The following is an 18,408-nucleotide window of genomic DNA, read 5'->3' as shown; positions in this document are numbered from 1 at the left end:
TTAGGAATGAAACAATTCAAGTCAATATTACTAACCTCAAGAGGAAGGATGATATCGTCGTTGTAGCTCGTTACTTCTTCACGTTCTTCAGGTCTTCGAGTAATACTTGTATGTCTCAATATTCCTAGACTTTCTAGTCTAACCTAAATGAAGTCGTCTCTAGTACATAATAAAGCGACTCTTAGATGAGTTTTGACACACTAAAATATGACAACCAAACTTGACATACTAACGCTTGGTGGGTTCAACCGAGCTATGCTCTAACACAAGGGGTCCTATTTTCAGTTGATAGTGTGAGTGAACGGTTTTTAATGAGTTCAAAAACATGGTTAAAGAAAAATCATTTTTGGCATAGGCTTGATAGAACATATTATTCTATAAAGCACAGGCTTCATAGCCCTATGTCGTTCCTCAAATCTGTCTACTTGGTCAATTTCATGAAGAGGATGGAGCTTAGGAGTATATATATATCTGTATCAAGCTTAGATACAGTATCTAAATGAATAACTTTCTTCAGTTCAATTCCTTCTTTAATCCATTAATTCTTCTTCACCCAAACGTTTTTACAATGTCACTAACTAAATCCAAATTTTGAAGAAAAACAAATTCAAGAAAAATAATCAGAGTAATTTATAAATATTAATTAATTCTTGTTTGGTTATTAGATGCAAAAGGTGAGTGAGTTTGTGTAAAATCCCATTGTGAGAAATTTTTGTTGGTTCCGAGTTGAGATAACTAGTGTTTGATCATGTAAATTCGAATCCAGATATCTTTTCTTATCAATTTGTTTGCTTTTCTTCTCTTCTTTGTTAAAATTCTTTTATTTTTGACGCACTTAACTTTTCTCTTTGTATGTATTGCTTTCATTCAGGATGTGCAATTCCGACCCATTCCAGTAGTCGAGTAAGTTTCCAATACCCGGATCCAGAAATACTAAAATTTGATGACACTAAAAAAATTACTTTTTGACTCCTGAAAGCAAAAGAGTCTGAAATTAGTTTGGATATCCAATTCTAGATTGATTTCTGGAAGTAAAAATGTTAACTTTTTATGAAGCAAATACATTTTACTTCCGACTTCTATATCTGAACCTCTACCTCTAATATCCAAACGTGTTATAAGAAAATGATTCCTGAATTATTTTTTTCGGATCAGTCACTATCCCTCTGGACGCTTGTCTAATCCATTGTGGGTAGGAAAATCCATGAATATATATATATATTGCTTTTTTTCGATAGGCATTTTAAAAACGGAAAATGGGTCATTTGTCAAAATATTTTTAAAACATAGTTCAAATGGACGAATAAAAATTAGTATGGGTGAAATGGACACCAAGAAAAATAGCAAGAATAAAACTGGATTCATTCTGGCTTAAACTTAAAAAAGAGGGAGGATGAAACTAGATGCATCCTGATGTAAATTAAAAATAAGAAAAAGTATTTTCTTGTCCATTTAAACATTATCAAATTTTACATGTCCTTTTCACCTAGGAATTGTTAATTTTGGTTTTTTTAACGAATTTTGTGTTTTAAAATTTTTGATACGGAGTCAATATATTGTGTGGCTGAGAAAGAAAGTAACAAAATTCTTGAACTTGTGGTGCCAACTCCACAACCAATGACATCACAGTGGAAGATTTTCACGGTCCATCATGGATGGTTACATCTAACCCTACCCACACTAGCCCCCTTTAGATAATAATCCTTGGAGTTGGAAGCACACAAAAGGAGAGAAAGAGGCAGGGGAGTGGGAATAGAGTATTTCATTTACATTAACCAAAAAAATGAACTAAAAATCATGCGACATTGCCATGCTGTTTCCATTTCAACTCCGGCAACAACAGAACCATTTCAACTCCGGCCAGCCACTTTGGCAATAGAGCCGAGCTATTTCAACTCCCGCAACAACATATGGACTCTGGCAACGGCAACTTAACATTCGAGCAACTCCGGTAGGAACTCCGATAACCGGCAAATGACAAACTCCGGCACACATACAGACCCACCATGGAGAAAGTAAAAATCAAACAAAAGTAAAAGCGTGGGGATAAAGCTGTGGATAGAAAGTAAATCGACTGTTGGCTCTTTATCTTTTGTAGATATTGACTATTTGGTCCCTGGTTCTTTACCCCTTGGTTAATATTTAGTATATTTTTGGTTGGTTGACTGGGCATGACCGAGTACTTACTCGATTCGTATTGACAAAGTAATCCATTCCATACATTGAATTAGAAATACTATGACAGAGGCCCGTACTTGTATTTTCTTTCGACAGATACATTGAATCTAGACATACTACTATGCAATGCCTATAAAAAAGACTCCATGGCTCGTTCTTCCTTCCTTCACTAGTTCTCTTTTCTCCAGTTTTATCAGAAAGAATAATCTAGTACTAATGGCTTCTCAGATCATTGAAGATGATCAGATATTGAGGCAACGAAACGAAGAGTTGGAAACAGAACTGAACAAGAGTTTGATGAGAGAAGAGAAAATGAAACGACAACTTGAGAAAGCTACACAGAAACTCTATGTAGTTGAAGTAGCAGAGGAAAGACTGTGTTCAGAGCTTGGTGATTTAGAAGCTGAAGCTTTGGAGTATGTACGTTCGTATGAAGCTCAGATACAGTCTTTGAATGAACAACTTTCTAAAGCTCAATCTCTTCTTCAAATGCCATGATAATATTACACGACCAAGCAATAATATTGTTTTCCGGATCTGTATGGACCCTACGTTAATCCATGTCCACATGCTCTATATTTTGTGGCGGAGAAAAAACAAAAGAAAAAGAATTCTTGGAATTGTGGTACAAGGCAAATGATGTTTGTTGGTTTTGGATGTGGAATTAGAGACACGGAAAGATTTAGAGGAGAAATTAAGGGGTTTTGGTTTTGGGAGTATGTCTCTAATTTGCATTTCTTAAAAACCAAAAATCTTAAGCTAATACACTTGCTCAGTAATATAAGACTAATACAGTTCCTCAGTACGGTCCAGACCGTGTCAAGTATCTCGGCCCCTTCTCTGGTGAGTCTCCATCTTACTTAACTGGTGAAATTCGCTGGTGACTATGGCTGGGACACTGCTGGACTATCAGCTGATCCAGAGACCTTTGCAAAGAACCGCGAACTGGAGGTGATCCATTCAAGGTGGGCAATGCTTGGCGCTTTGGGATGTGTCTTCCCAGAACTCCTCTCTTGAAATGGAGTCAAATTCGGGGAAGCAGTTTGGTTCAAAGCCGGATCTCAGATCTTCAGTGAAGGAGGACTTGATTATTTGGGAAATTCCAGCTTGGTTCATGCACAGAGCATCCTAGCTATTCGGGCCCCACTCAAGTCATTCTTATGGGCGCTGTTGAGGGCTACAGAGTTGCTGGTGGTCCACTAGGTGAGGTCGTCGATCCACTTTACCCAGGTGGCAGCTTCGATCCTTTAGGCCTTGCAGAGGACCCAGAAGCATTTGCAGAGCTGAAGGTAAAGGAACTTAAGAACGGTCGCCTTGCTATGTTCTCCATGTTTGGGTTCTTCGTTCAAGCTATTGTTACTGGAAAAGGTCCTTTAGAGAACCTCGCGGACCACCTTTCAGACCCAGTGAACAACAATGCTTGGTCATATGCTACCAACTTCGCTCCTGGGAAGTGAGAATAAGCCTCACAGTTACACTCCCATGAACCAACGCAAAATGGCGTTTGATTTTGTACTGTTCTTCATAAATTTCCTCTGTATATTCATTTAGCTTGTATAATTGCATAGTGTGTCTGTATTGGAGCTAATTCACTCCTCTTCATGATCCTTTGTATCTGATTGATCCATTTTTGAGATAATTCTGTCATATTCACCTTTTGTTTTTTTCTTTTTCTATCTCAAGTAAGTACCTTCTTTAGCTTCAAATTTTAGCTCCAGTAGGTCTGCAACCACTAGCTCCCCTGTTTCCTCACACCTATCAGAAATTTGAATCTACTCGAATCGTCTTTTCTCCTGCCAGTACATAAATAAACAAACATATCAATGAAAAACAACTAATTCTATATACTGTCTAAGATATTATACTGAACAGTACATTTATCCTAACCAATAACGTTTGCAGAAAATGAAATGCAGGGGCACTGTCTAGAAAGAAAAAGGCATTTTGAGGCTATACCTCATGGCAGCCGAGAATGGTGGTAGCTTTGCCTCTATCATCTGTCAGATTAATTTGGTATGCAGTTCTACTATAGCAGATTTTGGGTTATCAAGATCTAAAACTTTAAACTTCTAATGAAACTTGAACTAGGTCCATGGTCTTTGGTTCCATAAAACTTTCATAAAAGTTGCCAAGAGTTCAACCCTAACCGGCCAGATAGTACTGGTAAACTTCACCATCTTGGACCTGTCTTTGGTAATACTTCTGTTACTGAGTTTTGCTGCTATAGAACCTTCAAACATAATTGTTACCTTGCTTCCTGTCATACGATGTACCAAGAAGGGCTCAAGATCAAATGATGAGAAGCAAACAGTTATATAATACTACAGTAAGAGTGGCACATACTGTCAAGTAAGTAGCTTCTTAAGCTTCAAATTTAAATCTTTAGTAGGCCCGCAACATCTACCTCTTTGCCCTGTTTCCTCACACCTATCAGTAATTTCAAACTATTCAAATCGTCTTTTCTCCTACAACTACATAAACAAACAAGCGTATGAATGAAAAACAACAACAACATAATCTAAATCTAAATCTCTTACCTACTATTTAAGGTATTATACTGAACAAATACAATTATTCTAACCAATAACGTTAGCAGAATATAAAATGCAGGGCCACTGCCTAGAAAGAAAAAAACATTTTGAGGCTATATCTCATGGCAGCTAAGGATGCTGGTAGCCTTTCCCCTATCATCAGTCAGATTAAAGGCTTATTTTCTTGTCATCAACCCAACAATATTTTGGTACGCAGTTCTACTTAGCAGATTTGGGACGTCTAGATCTAAAACTTTAAACTTCTAATGACACTTAGAAGTAAGTCCACGGTATTGCTTTTATGTCTACTAAGACGGGCATTATTAGTGCCAGCGACGGAGCAGGATTGAAAGTCCACGTGAGCTAAAATAACACTATAGGCTAAACGTTAAATTCCTAGGGGGGCTATTTATTCTTTTCCCAAAAAAGATACATGGAAAATTGGTTTTTGGGTGAGTTTTTGAGATTTGGGGGTGGCTGGAGTACCCCTAAGCCACCCCACAGTACCGTAGTGCTATTAATATTAGATAAAATAAGACGGAAAGATTTCCAAAAAGAGATGCCTAAAAGATTACAATATTCAGAAGTCAAAACTACCATAAAAAAGATGCAAAAAAAGATAACACTATTGCATAACAGGTTGCATGCAAAATCTACAAAAGAAAGATGCAAGAAAATGCAACATATACATATCGAGTTCTTCCTGAGACCCAACACATAAAACAGTGCACCAGCAACCTGAGTGAAAAGACTACAGGTGGCCGCATCACAAACTCATGGGATACCCCCTTTAGTCTCTGATAAAATACTTTAAACTACGCGGATGACCACCAAAAATAAAATGTAGGTGATAGGCCTATATGTGTACCTTATTAAGCTTCTCTTGCCGACATGATGCCACCTGAAAGAAATCTGCATTCTCTTCCAGCTACATTTCTAACCACTCAGCAGCTTGGAATACATTAGAGTAATTTCTGAACACATTGCAAGCATTAGTTACCGTATTGAATCAACCATACATTCAGCCAAATATTTTAATAACTGATTCAGATAATCCATGCTACCTCAACAATTGTGTGGTTTCACATGAAAAAAACACTACAAATTTTTTAGCTCATTTGTTAACAAAGAAACAACAGAATCACACGGTACAAATTCTTTTTCACGCATTTTGACAAGATAATGCAGTGCCTTGTCAGTCTCTTTTGCTATAAAAAACCCCTTAATGATGGTATCATATGTTCTAGCGTCTGGTAAGCAACCCTTCTCTTCCATTTCGATGATTAATTTGTTAGCTGCAGATAACATCTTCCTTCGAAGGAAGCCATCGATCATTGTGGTATACGTTACTACATCAGGCGCTAATCCTTTACTTGAAATTTCATTAAACAGTTTTCTTGCATCTTCCAACTTGCCGGCCTTACAATAACCGCAAATAAGAATACTATACATGCCAATATTAGCTGAGATACCTCTACCCTCCATGGATTCAAACAGTTCTATCGCTTCGCCAATTTTTCTATTCTTGCAGAGTCCATCCAACATTGTACTGTATGTAACTTCATCAGGAGATATACCAAAAGTTTTCATCTTGTTAACCAAATTATTTGCTGTTCTAACTCTTCCATCTCCGTATAGCCCCCTTAAAAGAGTATTGTAAGTAACTATTGTGGGTTCTAATCCATTTTGTTTCATCTTATTGAATAGCTGCACAGGTCCAACTTGCATCCCTTGCAATACCCATTCATTAATATATTGCAACTGATAACATCCGGTTTAAGGCCTCTATCCATCATGGAGTCGAACAGTTTCACCGCCTCTGGCAGTCGACCTGTCAAACATAGACCGTCGATCATTGAGTCGTAAGTAATCCGATCAGGTTTTATATTTAACTTGTCCATCAGTTTAAATAATCCCCAAGCATCTTCCGTCATCCCATCTTTACAATGTGAATCTATCAATATATTAAAGGTTATTGTATCTGGTGAAACCCCCCGATCCAGCATCGCATCAAAATATCTTCTTGCTTCTTCCCATTGACCATGCTGGCAATGACCATCAATTATACAATTATATGTGATTAAATCCGCAGAGATTCCTCTACTAACCATCTCGTCAAAGACTCTCTTTGCCTCGTTCAACCGGCCTGAACTGCAAAGTCCATTGACCAAAGAATTGTAAGCGATTACAGTGGGTACAACATTTGAATCTCTAAGCATTTCGGAGAAGAGAACCAAAGCTTGATCAACTAACCTCCTTTACAGAGAGTATCTTAAACAGCATCAGATCTGCAATTCCATATGGACATCTTGTTTTTCAGCTGAAGAGCGCGACCCACTTCACCAGTTCTACAGAGCCCAGATATTACATGTATATGCATCAGGTTGAATACCCGTTTGAGTCATTCTGTCGAACATTATGACTGCAAAATCAATCTTTTCTTGAAGACACAACCCCTTAATGAGTGTAGTGAAAGTGATAACATCCGGCTGATAACCTCTCTTTAACATCTCTCCAAGCAAACAAAACCCGTACTTCACTTGTTCTAATTGATACCAACAATTAATCAAAATGTTAAACGTATATAAATCAGGTTTTACTCCAACCAAATTCATCTTCTTATACAACAAAACGACATCTAAATTAGCATTTAATCTTCGACAATGATCCCAATACATGATTAAATGTACCATTAGATGGCAACGCCCTTTCGAGAATCAGTTGATCAAAGTATTTCCATCCATCCTCAAGTTTCTGAATCTTTCCAGACTTACACTCCTCCCTCACAAACCTCTCCAGTTTCGTTATGTAATAACCTGAACCATAATTTCTCACAAACATTCCATAATTTTTATGTTGCAGAAATGAGTGAGTTAAACCATAATTATAATTTGAGATAACTCGCTGCAGTAATCTTTTACCCAAATTCATTTTCTCTGAGAGAGACAGGAAGAACGAATGCAGCGACTTTGAGAGAAGATTAGTTTTGAAGCTCCTGAAGCTGAGGCCTCTATTTTCTGCACACACACCCTTACTGGGCTGTTGCGGCATTTCTAACTATGGCATGTGACCCTGACAAACTGGATTCCTCCCACTAGATTTAATTTGCGCAGGGAGCTACTGACAAGCATCAACAGCTTATTAAGGTTCTGAGTTACGCACAAAGTCTTAATAAAGAAGAGATCAAGAACTCGTCCGAAGGTAATGATTTCATTTACTAATTGCAAGTTTTATACATTTGAATGAATCCCATGTTTGTTTTCAAAAAAAGAAAGCTAATGAAATTAAAATCGCCTTTGTAACAGAGAACCCAGATTTTGTTGCGAAAGAACATTGAAAAAAACTGTTCTGCACTTGCGCTGGAGGTCTATGCTGTTGATGGGAACCGACTGTGAAAGTTTATGTTGTATTCGGCAACAAAGAAATTGATGCCACTGATGGCTCCGTCCATCGATGATGGTGTGAATGCTGTAGCCTTTCTTCTCAAACATCATTGATTTGCTAGTTCTCGGTAACCTCCATAACAAACAAGCCCCCAATTTCAGAGCCTCATTGCCATCATTCAATCATAATCCACCGCCTTACCAACTCTAAGGTCGTTAACTGGGGTTCATTCTCTACCCGCAAATATAAGGCTAGACGATAAGAGTACAGCTTGAGCAACTGGGCAGTGCACAAACAGGTGGTCAATGGTTTCCAGTTCTTGATGTCACAAGTGGTAGAGATGATTCGACATCCACGAGTCGACTAATGTTGCTAAGGATCCAAATGCCCTTGTGTAGAATTTTCCAAAGGAAAATATGCACTCTAAGAGGGAGGATCTTAATTATCCAGAACCTTTTTTTTTTTTTTGTTCTGATCAGAATTATCCAGAACTTACCCCAGGGGAATCACTGTTGTGAGAGTGTGACGATGAGGATCTTTGTTGCTGCAGAGACTTCTGGTAGGATTTGACACTAAAAAGGCCATCTGGATGCAGCAGCCACAACAATTTGTCAGTCACGTCTTCCGTGGAGATGTACATGCTGGAGATGATAGAGATCTTATTACTAAATCTTGACCTCGTGTATAGCAAACACCAAGCGCCATTCTGTCTCTTACAGTGATCACTGCCTTCCGAGTACTAGAGCATCTTGCAGGTGCAGGAGTGGTCCAGAAGAGTTACTTCTAAGATATTTGGCCTTGATAAGGTCTACCACAAAGAATTTCCTTCGTATAAGAATCTCCACACTAATTTAGCCACAAAAGCATGATTCAAGTCCTCCAAGGACGAAAAAAGATGCCGAAGTAACACAGCTGATAATAAGGTCATGATTGGGTCCAGTAATGCCATAGCTGAGAAGGATGTGCTTGAGAAAAGATCAGTCTATCTTGTCATACGCCTAGCTGATATCGATTTTGAGAGCAAACGAACCCAACACTGATGTGGAGTTGTCATAGAGTAACTGCCGAGCTCCAAACTGCATAAGCCCTGATGTAGGAGCCTTACAGTTCCAAATTTCACCAGGACAAGCAGCATAGGAAAAGAGCATAGTTTGCAGAATCCCTGAAAACAGCAACAATCAGCACTAAGAAGAGATTGATGGCCAAATGTTCATCAGAACATCCAGAGAAATTCCTAAATTGACAAAACCTATTTGAATGAATTGTTTAAACAAAAACAACGAAATGAACTTAAAAGGTAATTTTAACATGACAAAAACCAACAAAGAAAATGTCAGCAGCAAGCAGAGATTGATGGCCCAAGTGTTCATCAGAACATCCAGAGAAATTTCCAACTTAGTAATGATACCCCGAGGTGATACGAGTTACCCAAAACCTATTTGAATGAATTGCTTGAACAAAAACAATGAAATGAACTTAAAAGGTGGTTTGAAAATGACAAAAACCCAACAACAAAAAAAAAGGTTTGGATTTGAAAGATATGGAAAACATTAGAAAATATACAGCTTGCGTCGATGAGATCATGCTACAAATACAGAACACAACATGACTACCATATATCATGACAAAGAACTTGAATAAAAGTAGAAACCAGCATACCTGATACCAACTCTTTGCTGCCATATTCGAAGTCTTTATGCTACCAACAGTTCAACCAACACTGACGAGAGCTCAATGTGACATACTTTCATGATTGTTCAGGCAACTTCACGTATGTCTTGACTCTTGATGTCTGTCAACTTACAGCTTCTTGCTCGGCCTTTTGCTGAACCAATCTCCAAGCTTCTTAGGTTGATTTTCTTGCCAGCTTCCATTATCCCACACACGCGTTCTCAACTAATAGTGAATACACCTTCTTCTTAAAAATAAATAAATGAAGAACTTGTTTTCACTACTAGATCAGAACGCAACAATGGAATTGAAATAATCTTAGTTAAACCACACATTCCCATATCTTTCCAATCTGGTTTTGGATATCTTTAGATACCACAACCCAAATTGATTTCCTTTTCAAGCTTAGCTTAACGATTTATGGAACGACAAGTGTGATCAGTGGGAAAGACTCTGCACTCCGTTGATTGTTGGAGCTCAAGGGAGTAAAATATTAATCACTACTCGTAAATCTCAGTTTGCAGATTTATATAAGTCTTGTGTTTATTGTAGGCTGCTTTTGAATGAGACTGCCGAGACAAAAAGTGGAAAAAATGCATGTCCGGATGTGCTCCAAGAGCAATTATAACAGACCAAGATAAACCATGAAGAATGCAATACCAATTGTTTTTCCAAAGCTAGACAAAGATGGTGTTTGTGGCATATAATGAAAAAAATCCCGAAAAGGAGAAAATTGTGCTTGCTTTGAAACAGGAGATTGCATCCTGTCTCATTCCACAGATCATCAAGTCCTGTTTTCCTTGCAATTCCTGTCCTGCAAAGTTTGCAGCACTGATGACAAAATTTTCAACCCACATAACATCTGTGCGATATTTGGCTCTGTTGGGTTTGACTCTACATTCATCCATAGATGCCAACCCTCAACAGAGACGATTTGTAGGTTTTTTGTATTCTTTAATGGAAGGGTTTCAAAAACAAATTGAGAAACCTCATATCATCATAACTATTATGAAAAAACCACAAGTAACCATTACAAGAAGAACCATAAAGATGAACACCACAACAATCTGGAGATTTGAAATCCATTTCAACAGCACTCGTTTCTACTAAATCAGGGCTTGAAATTAGAGCAGGAAAAAAGATATCATAAACACTTACATACCTCTCGATTTATTACTGAATGCTTGCTCCAGATTCGGAAGGTGTGAGGCTGATAAACTAGGGTTTCAAAACTCTCTTCTACTCCCCTTTTATTACAGCGGCAGGGACAAGAATGTAGTGTTTTAGATGGACTTTAAAAAGCCCGGTCTTTGATTCAGCGGGTTACGGGCTGATTCAGAGTTTATTTGACACGTCAGCATAACAACTTGAAAGGATTTCTCAAATCATCAAATAGATAGATCACTGTGATTTTAGAGAACGATCCTAATAGCATCTGTCACATTTTTGCCACCACAACTTGATCTCCAATGCGACGAATTCTGTTAGCTTGGATGTTAGTGTAGCTGCACTTTAGCAATCTAAAGACAAATACACACTCAGTAATACTGCTGGGAAAAGAAGAATTCTTGAATTTGTGGTGCCAAATCCACAACCAATGAGAACACAGCTGAAGATCTTCATGGATAGACACATCTAATCCAACACTAGCCTATATAAAGAACATGAATTACATCTCACCAAATCATCAAAATACAATCTTCAATTAATCTTTCATTTTCCAAGCTAACAAGAAAACATTTTAATGGCAACCATGGCTCTCTCTTCCCCATCATTTGCAGGGAAAGCTGTGTCTGTAAGCCCACAATCAGATTTCCCAGCCAATGTTAGATCCAGCAGCAACGGTAAAATCTTGATGAGGAAGACATCAGCAAAGAAGCCAGCTGCGTCTTCAGGAAGTCCATGATACGGTCCAGACCGTGTCAAGTACCTTGGTCCCTTTTCTGGTGAGCCTCCTTCTTACCTGACTGGTGAATTCGCTGGTGACTAAGGTTGGGACACTGCTGGACTATCAGCTGACCCAGAGACCTTTGCAAAGAACCGCGAACTTGAGGTGATCCATTCAAGGTGGGCAATGCTCAGCGCTTTGGGCTGTGTCTTCCCTGAACTCCTCTCTAGAAATGGAGTCAAATTTGGTGAAGCAGTTTGGTTCAAAGCCGGATCTCAGATCTTCAGTGAAGGAGGACTAGACTATTTGGGCAATTCCAGCTTGCTTCATGCACAGAGCATCTTAGCTATTTGGGCGACACAGGTTATCCTTATGGGCGCTGTTGAAGGTTACAGAGTTGCCGGTGGTCCGCTCGGTGAGGTCGTTGATCCACATTACCCAGGTGACAGCTTCGATCCATTAGGCCTTGCAGAGGACTCAGAAGCATTTGCAGAGCTGAAGGTGAAGGAATTGAAGAATGGTCGCGTCGCTATGTTCTCCATGTTTGAGTTCTTCGTTCAGGCTATTGTGACTGGAAAAGGTCCTTTAGAGAATCTCGCAGACCACCTTTCAGACCCAGTAAACAACAATGCTTGGTCATACACCACCAACTTCGCTCCCGGGAAGTAAGAATGATTGTAACACTGGACGAAGACGTTTGCACTCCCATCAAAGCCAAGTGGCGTGTGGTTTCCTACTTCTTTCATTAATATCCTCTGTAAATTCATTTAGCTTGTAAAATTTTGTAGAGCGATTGTTTTGAAGATAATTCGCTTCTCTTCGTCATCCTTCAGTCTGATCAAATCCATTTTTGAGATAACTCTGTCATATTCACCTCACTTATTTTTATCACTCTGATTGACTCCTTTTTGATGCACCAAATTTTTGACCTTCATTAGATGCTTATTCCATTGTTCTGTTGAAGTACATCTCTGACTTCAATAAACACTACATATACTCTAGATACAGTGAAGCCGTTCAATCGTTGTTATGTAGATTGTAAACAGTGACAGTCAGATGTCCAAATTCTGGGTTCTGGTATTCACTCTTTTCTTCCTTCCGCCTCTCTTCAGCGTGAGAACTATTAATACCAATGGATAAAGCTAAGGACCATCTTCAACTTCTAGTTTATGTGTTGGCAGGGTTGTTTAGCTGACCCAAACACTGCCAGCAGCTCCAACCTTGTCTTACCTTTTTGCTCGATCTGCATTTGTGATAACATCCATAAGAGCTGCCAAGACTTTAATCCTAACTGGACATATACTACTGGTAAATTTCACCATTTCGGACAGAAATAGAGCATAGTTTGCAGCGCTCCTGAAAACAGAAATAGTCAGCAAGCAGAGATCGATCGGCAAATGTTTATCAGAACATACAGAAGTGAAGTTTCTAACTGAGTATGGTACTCCAAGGTGATACGAGTTGCAAAACCTATTTGAATGAAATTTTTGACCAAAAACAATGAAATGAATTCAAAAGATAGTTCTAAAATGACAAACACCAAAAACCATGAAATGAACCAATACTGATGAGAGCTTGTTGTGACATTCTATCATGATTTTTCTGGCAACTTGATGTCAGCTTACAGCTTCTTGCTCGACCTTTTGCTAAATCAAACTCGCTTCTTTCGAATCAAAACAATCAGCTTTGGTTTTCTTACCAACTTCTACTATCCCACATGCATTCTCAACTAATGGTTTTAACACCCTCTTCTTAAAAGAAAAAAAAATATATATTCACTGCTAGATCAGAATGCAACAACAGGATTTTCTGTCCCTGAGGCAAAGCAGACGTACAACAACGATTGCACATTGTTGAGGAACTTCTAGTACTTATGAGAATCTAAGAGATTTATGAAAAATGGTTTTATTTTCTGCGTAAGTCCTAATTTCCATTCAACATACAGCGAAAAATTCATATACATCTTGAAACATCATTATATGTCCTAATTTTGTCAACCTTAGTCTGTCTATATTCTAAACATTTATTCTGAATTTGCCATGAAACAGGAGCTCACCACAAGTAACCATTACAAGAAATGAAAAAGTTAAAAAAAAGAAAGAAAAAGAAGAAGAGAATCACCAGAAAACAGACACGTAGTCTTCTTCTTCTTATTTCCTAGATTCCTTTCTCTCTCTTACTACAAGATCCAAACATAAAACGACAACACCGCCTACTAATAAGAAGATACAGACCATGTGTAGGTATTCTAGTAATTCTTTTTTTTTTTCCTTCTAAACTTCTTTGTGTATGGTTCTTCCCATAATGGTTACTTACTTGTGGTGTGGTTTTGTTATAATAGTTTTGTGAAACTGTATTCACAAGAACACCACAATCTAGAGTGCGATCCATTTCAATAGCAGCACCAATTTCCAATTCACTCATTTCTAATAAATCAGCCTTAAAACTAGAGCAGATTATGAATTTCAGAAACACTTACATACCTCTGCCGAATGCTTAATATTGCTTCTGACTCAGACTGCTGGTAGAATGATTGAGGCGTGATTTAGGGTTTAGAAGACTTGACTGCACTCTCTTTAACTTTTTATTGCAGTGGCTGGGATAAGAAAAGTAGCGTCTCAGTGACTGTTCAAATGGACTAAAAGAAGCCAATTCGAGTTACGGGCTGAATCGGGCTTATTTGAAGTGCCAGCCATAAAAGGTGACACATCAGCATAAGAACTTGAAAGATTCACAAATGGATTCAGATGAGAAACTCAATCACACTTGATTTTAGATAATGATCCAAATTTATGAATAAACATATCATTAGATGGTACTGGCTTTTCCAAAACCAACTGGTCAAAGTATCTCAAAGCATCATCCAGTTTCTTAATCCTTCTTGAGTTTCACTCATCCCTCACATAATTCCCTAGTTGTGAGAAAGTTAAGGACCAAATTCAAATTCAACTTCTAGTTTTTGTCTTTGTAATATTATAATAATTTCTCAAAAATATTTCATTCTGCAAGAAAGTTGGCTTATGTCCAATACCAGATTTGTCACTTTAAGTCAAAATACTTCTAAAAGAAAATCTTCTCTTTCGCCCTAAATACGAATACAGTGAATGTTTGAGAAAAGTTGTGAGGTAAAGTCATAAAGCTAGTGAGGAGGATGTTCAGCAATGCTCGGTGTTTTGGGTTGTGTCTTATGGTTATGGCTGAGTGTCCTATTCTGAAAATGGGACTCTGTGGTGGTGATTAGGCATAAAGCTAGTGAGGTAATTTTAATATTACAAACACCAATAAATAATGGTTCAGATTAGAAAGATTAAGAGAAAAATTAGGAAATATATGGGTTTCATTGATGAGATCGTGCTACGAATACAGAACAAAACAAAACTATCATCTACCATGACAAAGAACTAGACTAAAAGGAGAAACCAGCATACCTGGCTGAAACCAACTCTGTGTTGCCACTTTCAAAGCCTTTATGCTACTAACAGTTCAACCAATATTGATGAGAGCTCGATCAGACATTCTTTCATGATTTTTCAGGCAACTTCGTTATGTCTTGACGCCAGCTTACAGCTTCTTGCTCGACCTTTTGCTGAACTAGACACCAAGCTTCTTCCAAATCAAAACAGAAAACTAGACTTCCAAAACAGTCAGGTTTTATTTTCTTATCAGCTTCCATTATCCCACAGATGCATTCTCAAGTAATAGTGAATACATTCTTTTTATACCTTAACAAAAAAGTTGTATTCAATACTAGATCAGAATGCAACAATGGAATTCAAATAATCTTAAATCAAACAAATTACCACATCTTTCCAATCTGGTTTTGAACATCTTTAGATACCACAGCCCAAATATACTTCCTTATCCACCTTTGTCTTTGTGATTGTGAATTTGCCATGAAATAAGAGCTGGCATCTTATCTCGTTCCATAAATCATCAAGTCCCATTACCCTTGCAAATCCTACCTAGCCAAGTTTGTAGCACTAATACTAAAATTTTCAACCAGAGCATCATCTGTGCTATATTTGGATCTGTTTGGTTTGAATCTAAAACCATCTAGACAATTTGTAGGTTTTTTGTATTCTTTGGTGGAAGGGTTTCAAAAACAAATTGAGAAACCCCATATCATCACAACAATCATAACAAAACCACAAGTAACCATTACAAGAAGAACCAAATACATTAACACTACAATCTAGAGATCTGAAATCCATTTCAACAGCAGCAGCATTTCCTAATTCACCCATCTCTAATGAATCAGGGATTGAAATTAGAGCAGACCATAGATTTCAGAAATACTTACATACCTCTCTATTATCACTGAATGCTTGAAATTGCTCTCCAGATTTGGATTGATGGTTGAATGAGTGAGGCGTGATAAATTAGGGTTTAGGAAACTTTTTGCACTCTCTTTAGCTTTCTAGGGCAACTCCTATGGAGCAGAAATAAATCCATATCTCTGATAATCCAGATTTTATGTATAAAAAATGCCACTACGGACAGAATTTAGGTCCACATCTTTCTGAAGTCCAGATGGTACTCCACAAATGTAGGGAGCATGATGTAGAATAGTTCACCCGGTTAAAGAATGACCGGATATGTCATCCGGACATTAAGTGTTCGGACATAAAAAAAAATTTCTTTTTTTTATCATCCGATTACTAAGTGACCGGATGTAGTAATTTTCTTTATCAATTCAGTCACTTGATGACCGGATGAGTATTCCAAACTTTTTTAAAGAAAATGATTGTTGAACGGTTGTAATCTATAACCCACGATCTAAACAAACTAAATTCCTATGAGGAATTTCATCAAATAGTTAACATGCATGTTAATTTCTTAACAATAGTAAAGAAACACATAGATGACCAATTAATCGTAGAATATGGCTGTAAACCCTAGTTATCAAAACACTATAAAATCATCAAATACTAGTTTTAGAACACAAAAAACCAATTGGTTTCTGAGTTAAACAACACCAATCGTTAAATTTTCAAATCTTCTCAACATGTATAGTGACTTTCAAATTTTCAATGTGACTTTCACCAATCGTTAAACTTCTACTAAACCCTATAGTTGCTTTTAGTTTTGTTGTTACCTTGTCAAAATTAAGTTTTCTGTTTTGTTTGCTTTTAGTTGGTGAACTATTTGAGAAGTTGTCTCAGTGACAAATATAATGTTGTTTGTCTAAACTTTTTTAAGTTTAATTGGGTGGTTATCATTCTATTGAATCGAATGCTAGTGTGATTGCTGGATTAAGTATAGCAAGAATCATCAATGAGCCAACTGTCGTAGTATAGTTAATGGTTTCCTTGACTGTAACGGGTGTTGAGTCTCTTGACATGGTAAAACAAAAAAAGACACACATAAAGAGAAATTAGATCGAGTTTTTTTTGTGAATATTAATATGTTTCAATCCCTTGTTCGCACTTGTACCGATGACCTCTACAATTCAAATATGTTGCAATTCCACTAATAAATTATAAAATTGTTGCTTAAATAGCTTCTTTGGTTAGTCAATTTCTCTCACGGTGGGATAAGACTCTCAATTAGTTCCATATCTGATATTTTATTTTGTTTTCCTTGGATTGGAGTACTACTGTTTAGTATACAGTATGTTTGTTCCGTAATTTGCACAGGAGCATTTCGCGTAATACCAAAAATTATCTCTACCTACGCAGGGTTGATAAGCAGCATGTTTGTTTTCTCCTCTATATTGATAGAAGGTTTCACATAGAGGTTTACCTCTATCTCTATATAAATACCACTACCTAGAGATTTTGAAATTTTTGTTTGTTTAATCACTGTATAAAAGCTCTATATTTAAATTTAAATTTATACATTTCACATTTTACCCTTATACAAATTCAAAATTTCCAAAATTCATTCCAAATCAACATTTTTCAAATTTTCAAAACTACAATCATTATCAACCTCACTCAGCAGTACCAGTAAAGGTCACCTCTAATCCATAATTTTGTACACAACCACAATAACATTTTATACCCTAACAAGTATATCTAATTCATTTGCAACCTGATCACGTAATTCATGCATAAAAGTCTGATCTTGTGGTCTAAAAACATGTTATGTAGCTGATGTTGCACTTTCACTATGCATCTCAACGTTATTGTTCACTTCCAACCCGACATCTTCACACCGCCGAAATAATTCGTCATTCAACCTAATGCGTCTAAGGAAATTATGTATAGCCATGGTTGCAACAACTAAATACTTTTGGGTGGTAAAACTAAACCTGCGCATTTTGTCCAAAATGGGAAATCTTGCCTTTAAAACACCGAAAGCTCTTTCAATCACATTCCTAAGTTGAGAGTGTGCTTGATTGAATTTTTCCTTCTTCGTTCGATGGCGACCACCACGTCGAAAATCTCGTAACCAATATCTTGTATTCCTGTAAGGAGTCATAAAACCCTTTGTATGCGTATATGCTGCATCACACAAGTAATATTTGTCTGCAAAATAACAGCAGATAACAAGATATACAACATCATCAGTTTATGGAAGTGAAACAATAAGCAACTAAAGATGCAATTTTTTAAAGTTGACAATTAAACAACAGATTGACAATTGTTTATTTTGTTATCTGCTGACAATTTTCAAATGAATATTAAAAGTAGTTAACTGCAAAACCAGACTTTTGATTCACCTAAATAACTAACTTATAAGTGTCTAGGATCTCAAATCCATATATAATCATCAACTAAACAGTCATTTATCTAGGTGAATACAAGGGAATTT

General features: G+C 37.2%; 3 protein-coding genes and 1 pseudogene across 3 annotated transcripts; 3 read left to right on the top strand and 1 right to left on the bottom strand.

Moving 5' to 3' along the window:
• Positions 1-2,353: 2,353 nt before the first annotated feature.
• Positions 2,354-2,958, top strand: LOC113284083 (protein RESPONSE TO LOW SULFUR 3-like). The gene has a single exon (XM_026533485.1). The coding sequence runs from the start codon at positions 2,395-2,397 to the stop codon at positions 2,674-2,676; it is 282 nt and encodes a 93-aa protein (XP_026389270.1). The 5' UTR covers positions 2,354-2,394; the 3' UTR covers positions 2,677-2,958.
• LOC113284084 lies at positions 2,958-3,780 on the top strand (annotated as a pseudogene).
• A 390-nt stretch (positions 3,781-4,170) lies between these two features.
• Positions 4,171-7,760, bottom strand: LOC113280403 (pentatricopeptide repeat-containing protein At1g63130, mitochondrial-like). The gene is made up of 6 exons (XM_026529030.1): positions 7,400-7,760; positions 7,062-7,254; positions 6,818-6,965; positions 6,524-6,754; positions 5,578-6,470; positions 4,171-4,605 (listed from the first exon to the last, which is right to left on the bottom strand). The coding sequence occupies exons 1-5, from the start codon at positions 7,758-7,760 to the stop codon at positions 5,808-5,810; spliced, it is 1,596 nt and encodes a 531-aa protein (XP_026384815.1). The 3' UTR covers positions 4,171-4,605; positions 5,578-5,807.
• Positions 7,761-9,757: 1,997 nt separating this feature from the next.
• On the top strand, positions 9,758-12,556 carry LOC113284082 (chlorophyll a-b binding protein 8, chloroplastic-like). The gene has a single exon (XM_026533484.1). It carries the CDS (start codon positions 11,839-11,841, stop codon positions 12,319-12,321), a length of 483 nt encoding a protein of 160 aa, XP_026389269.1. The 5' UTR covers positions 9,758-11,838; the 3' UTR covers positions 12,322-12,556.
• Positions 12,557-18,408: the final 5,852 nt, after the last annotated feature.

This window comes from Papaver somniferum, chromosome 5, assembly GCF_003573695.1.
Source record: "Papaver somniferum cultivar HN1 chromosome 5, ASM357369v1, whole genome shotgun sequence".
Taxonomy (NCBI): Eukaryota; Viridiplantae; Streptophyta; class Magnoliopsida; order Ranunculales; family Papaveraceae; genus Papaver; species Papaver somniferum.
Note: the sequence above shows the minus strand (reverse complement) of the source record. Positions and strands in the feature narration are given on the sequence as shown.

Excerpts from the sequence above, each read along its gene's own strand:
- LOC113284082 (XM_026533484.1), top strand. The coding sequence starts at position 11,839 with ATGCTCAGCGCTTTGGGCTGTGTCTTCCCTGAACTCCTCTCTAGAAAT.
- LOC113280403 (XM_026529030.1), bottom strand. The coding sequence starts at position 7,760 with ATGCCGCAACAGCCCAGTAAGGGTGTGTGTGCAGAAAATAGAGGCCTC. Across the intron at positions 6,755-6,817 it reads AGAGAGTCTTTGACGAGATG|CATGGTCAATGGGAAGAAGC; the intron begins GTTAGTAGAGGA and ends GGTCATTGCCAG. Across the intron at positions 6,471-6,523 it reads CAGGTCGACTGCCAGAGGCG|TTGCAATATATTAATGAATG; the intron begins GTGAAACTGTTC and ends GGATGTTATCAG.
- LOC113284083 (XM_026533485.1), top strand. The coding sequence starts at position 2,395 with ATGGCTTCTCAGATCATTGAAGATGATCAGATATTGAGGCAACGAAAC.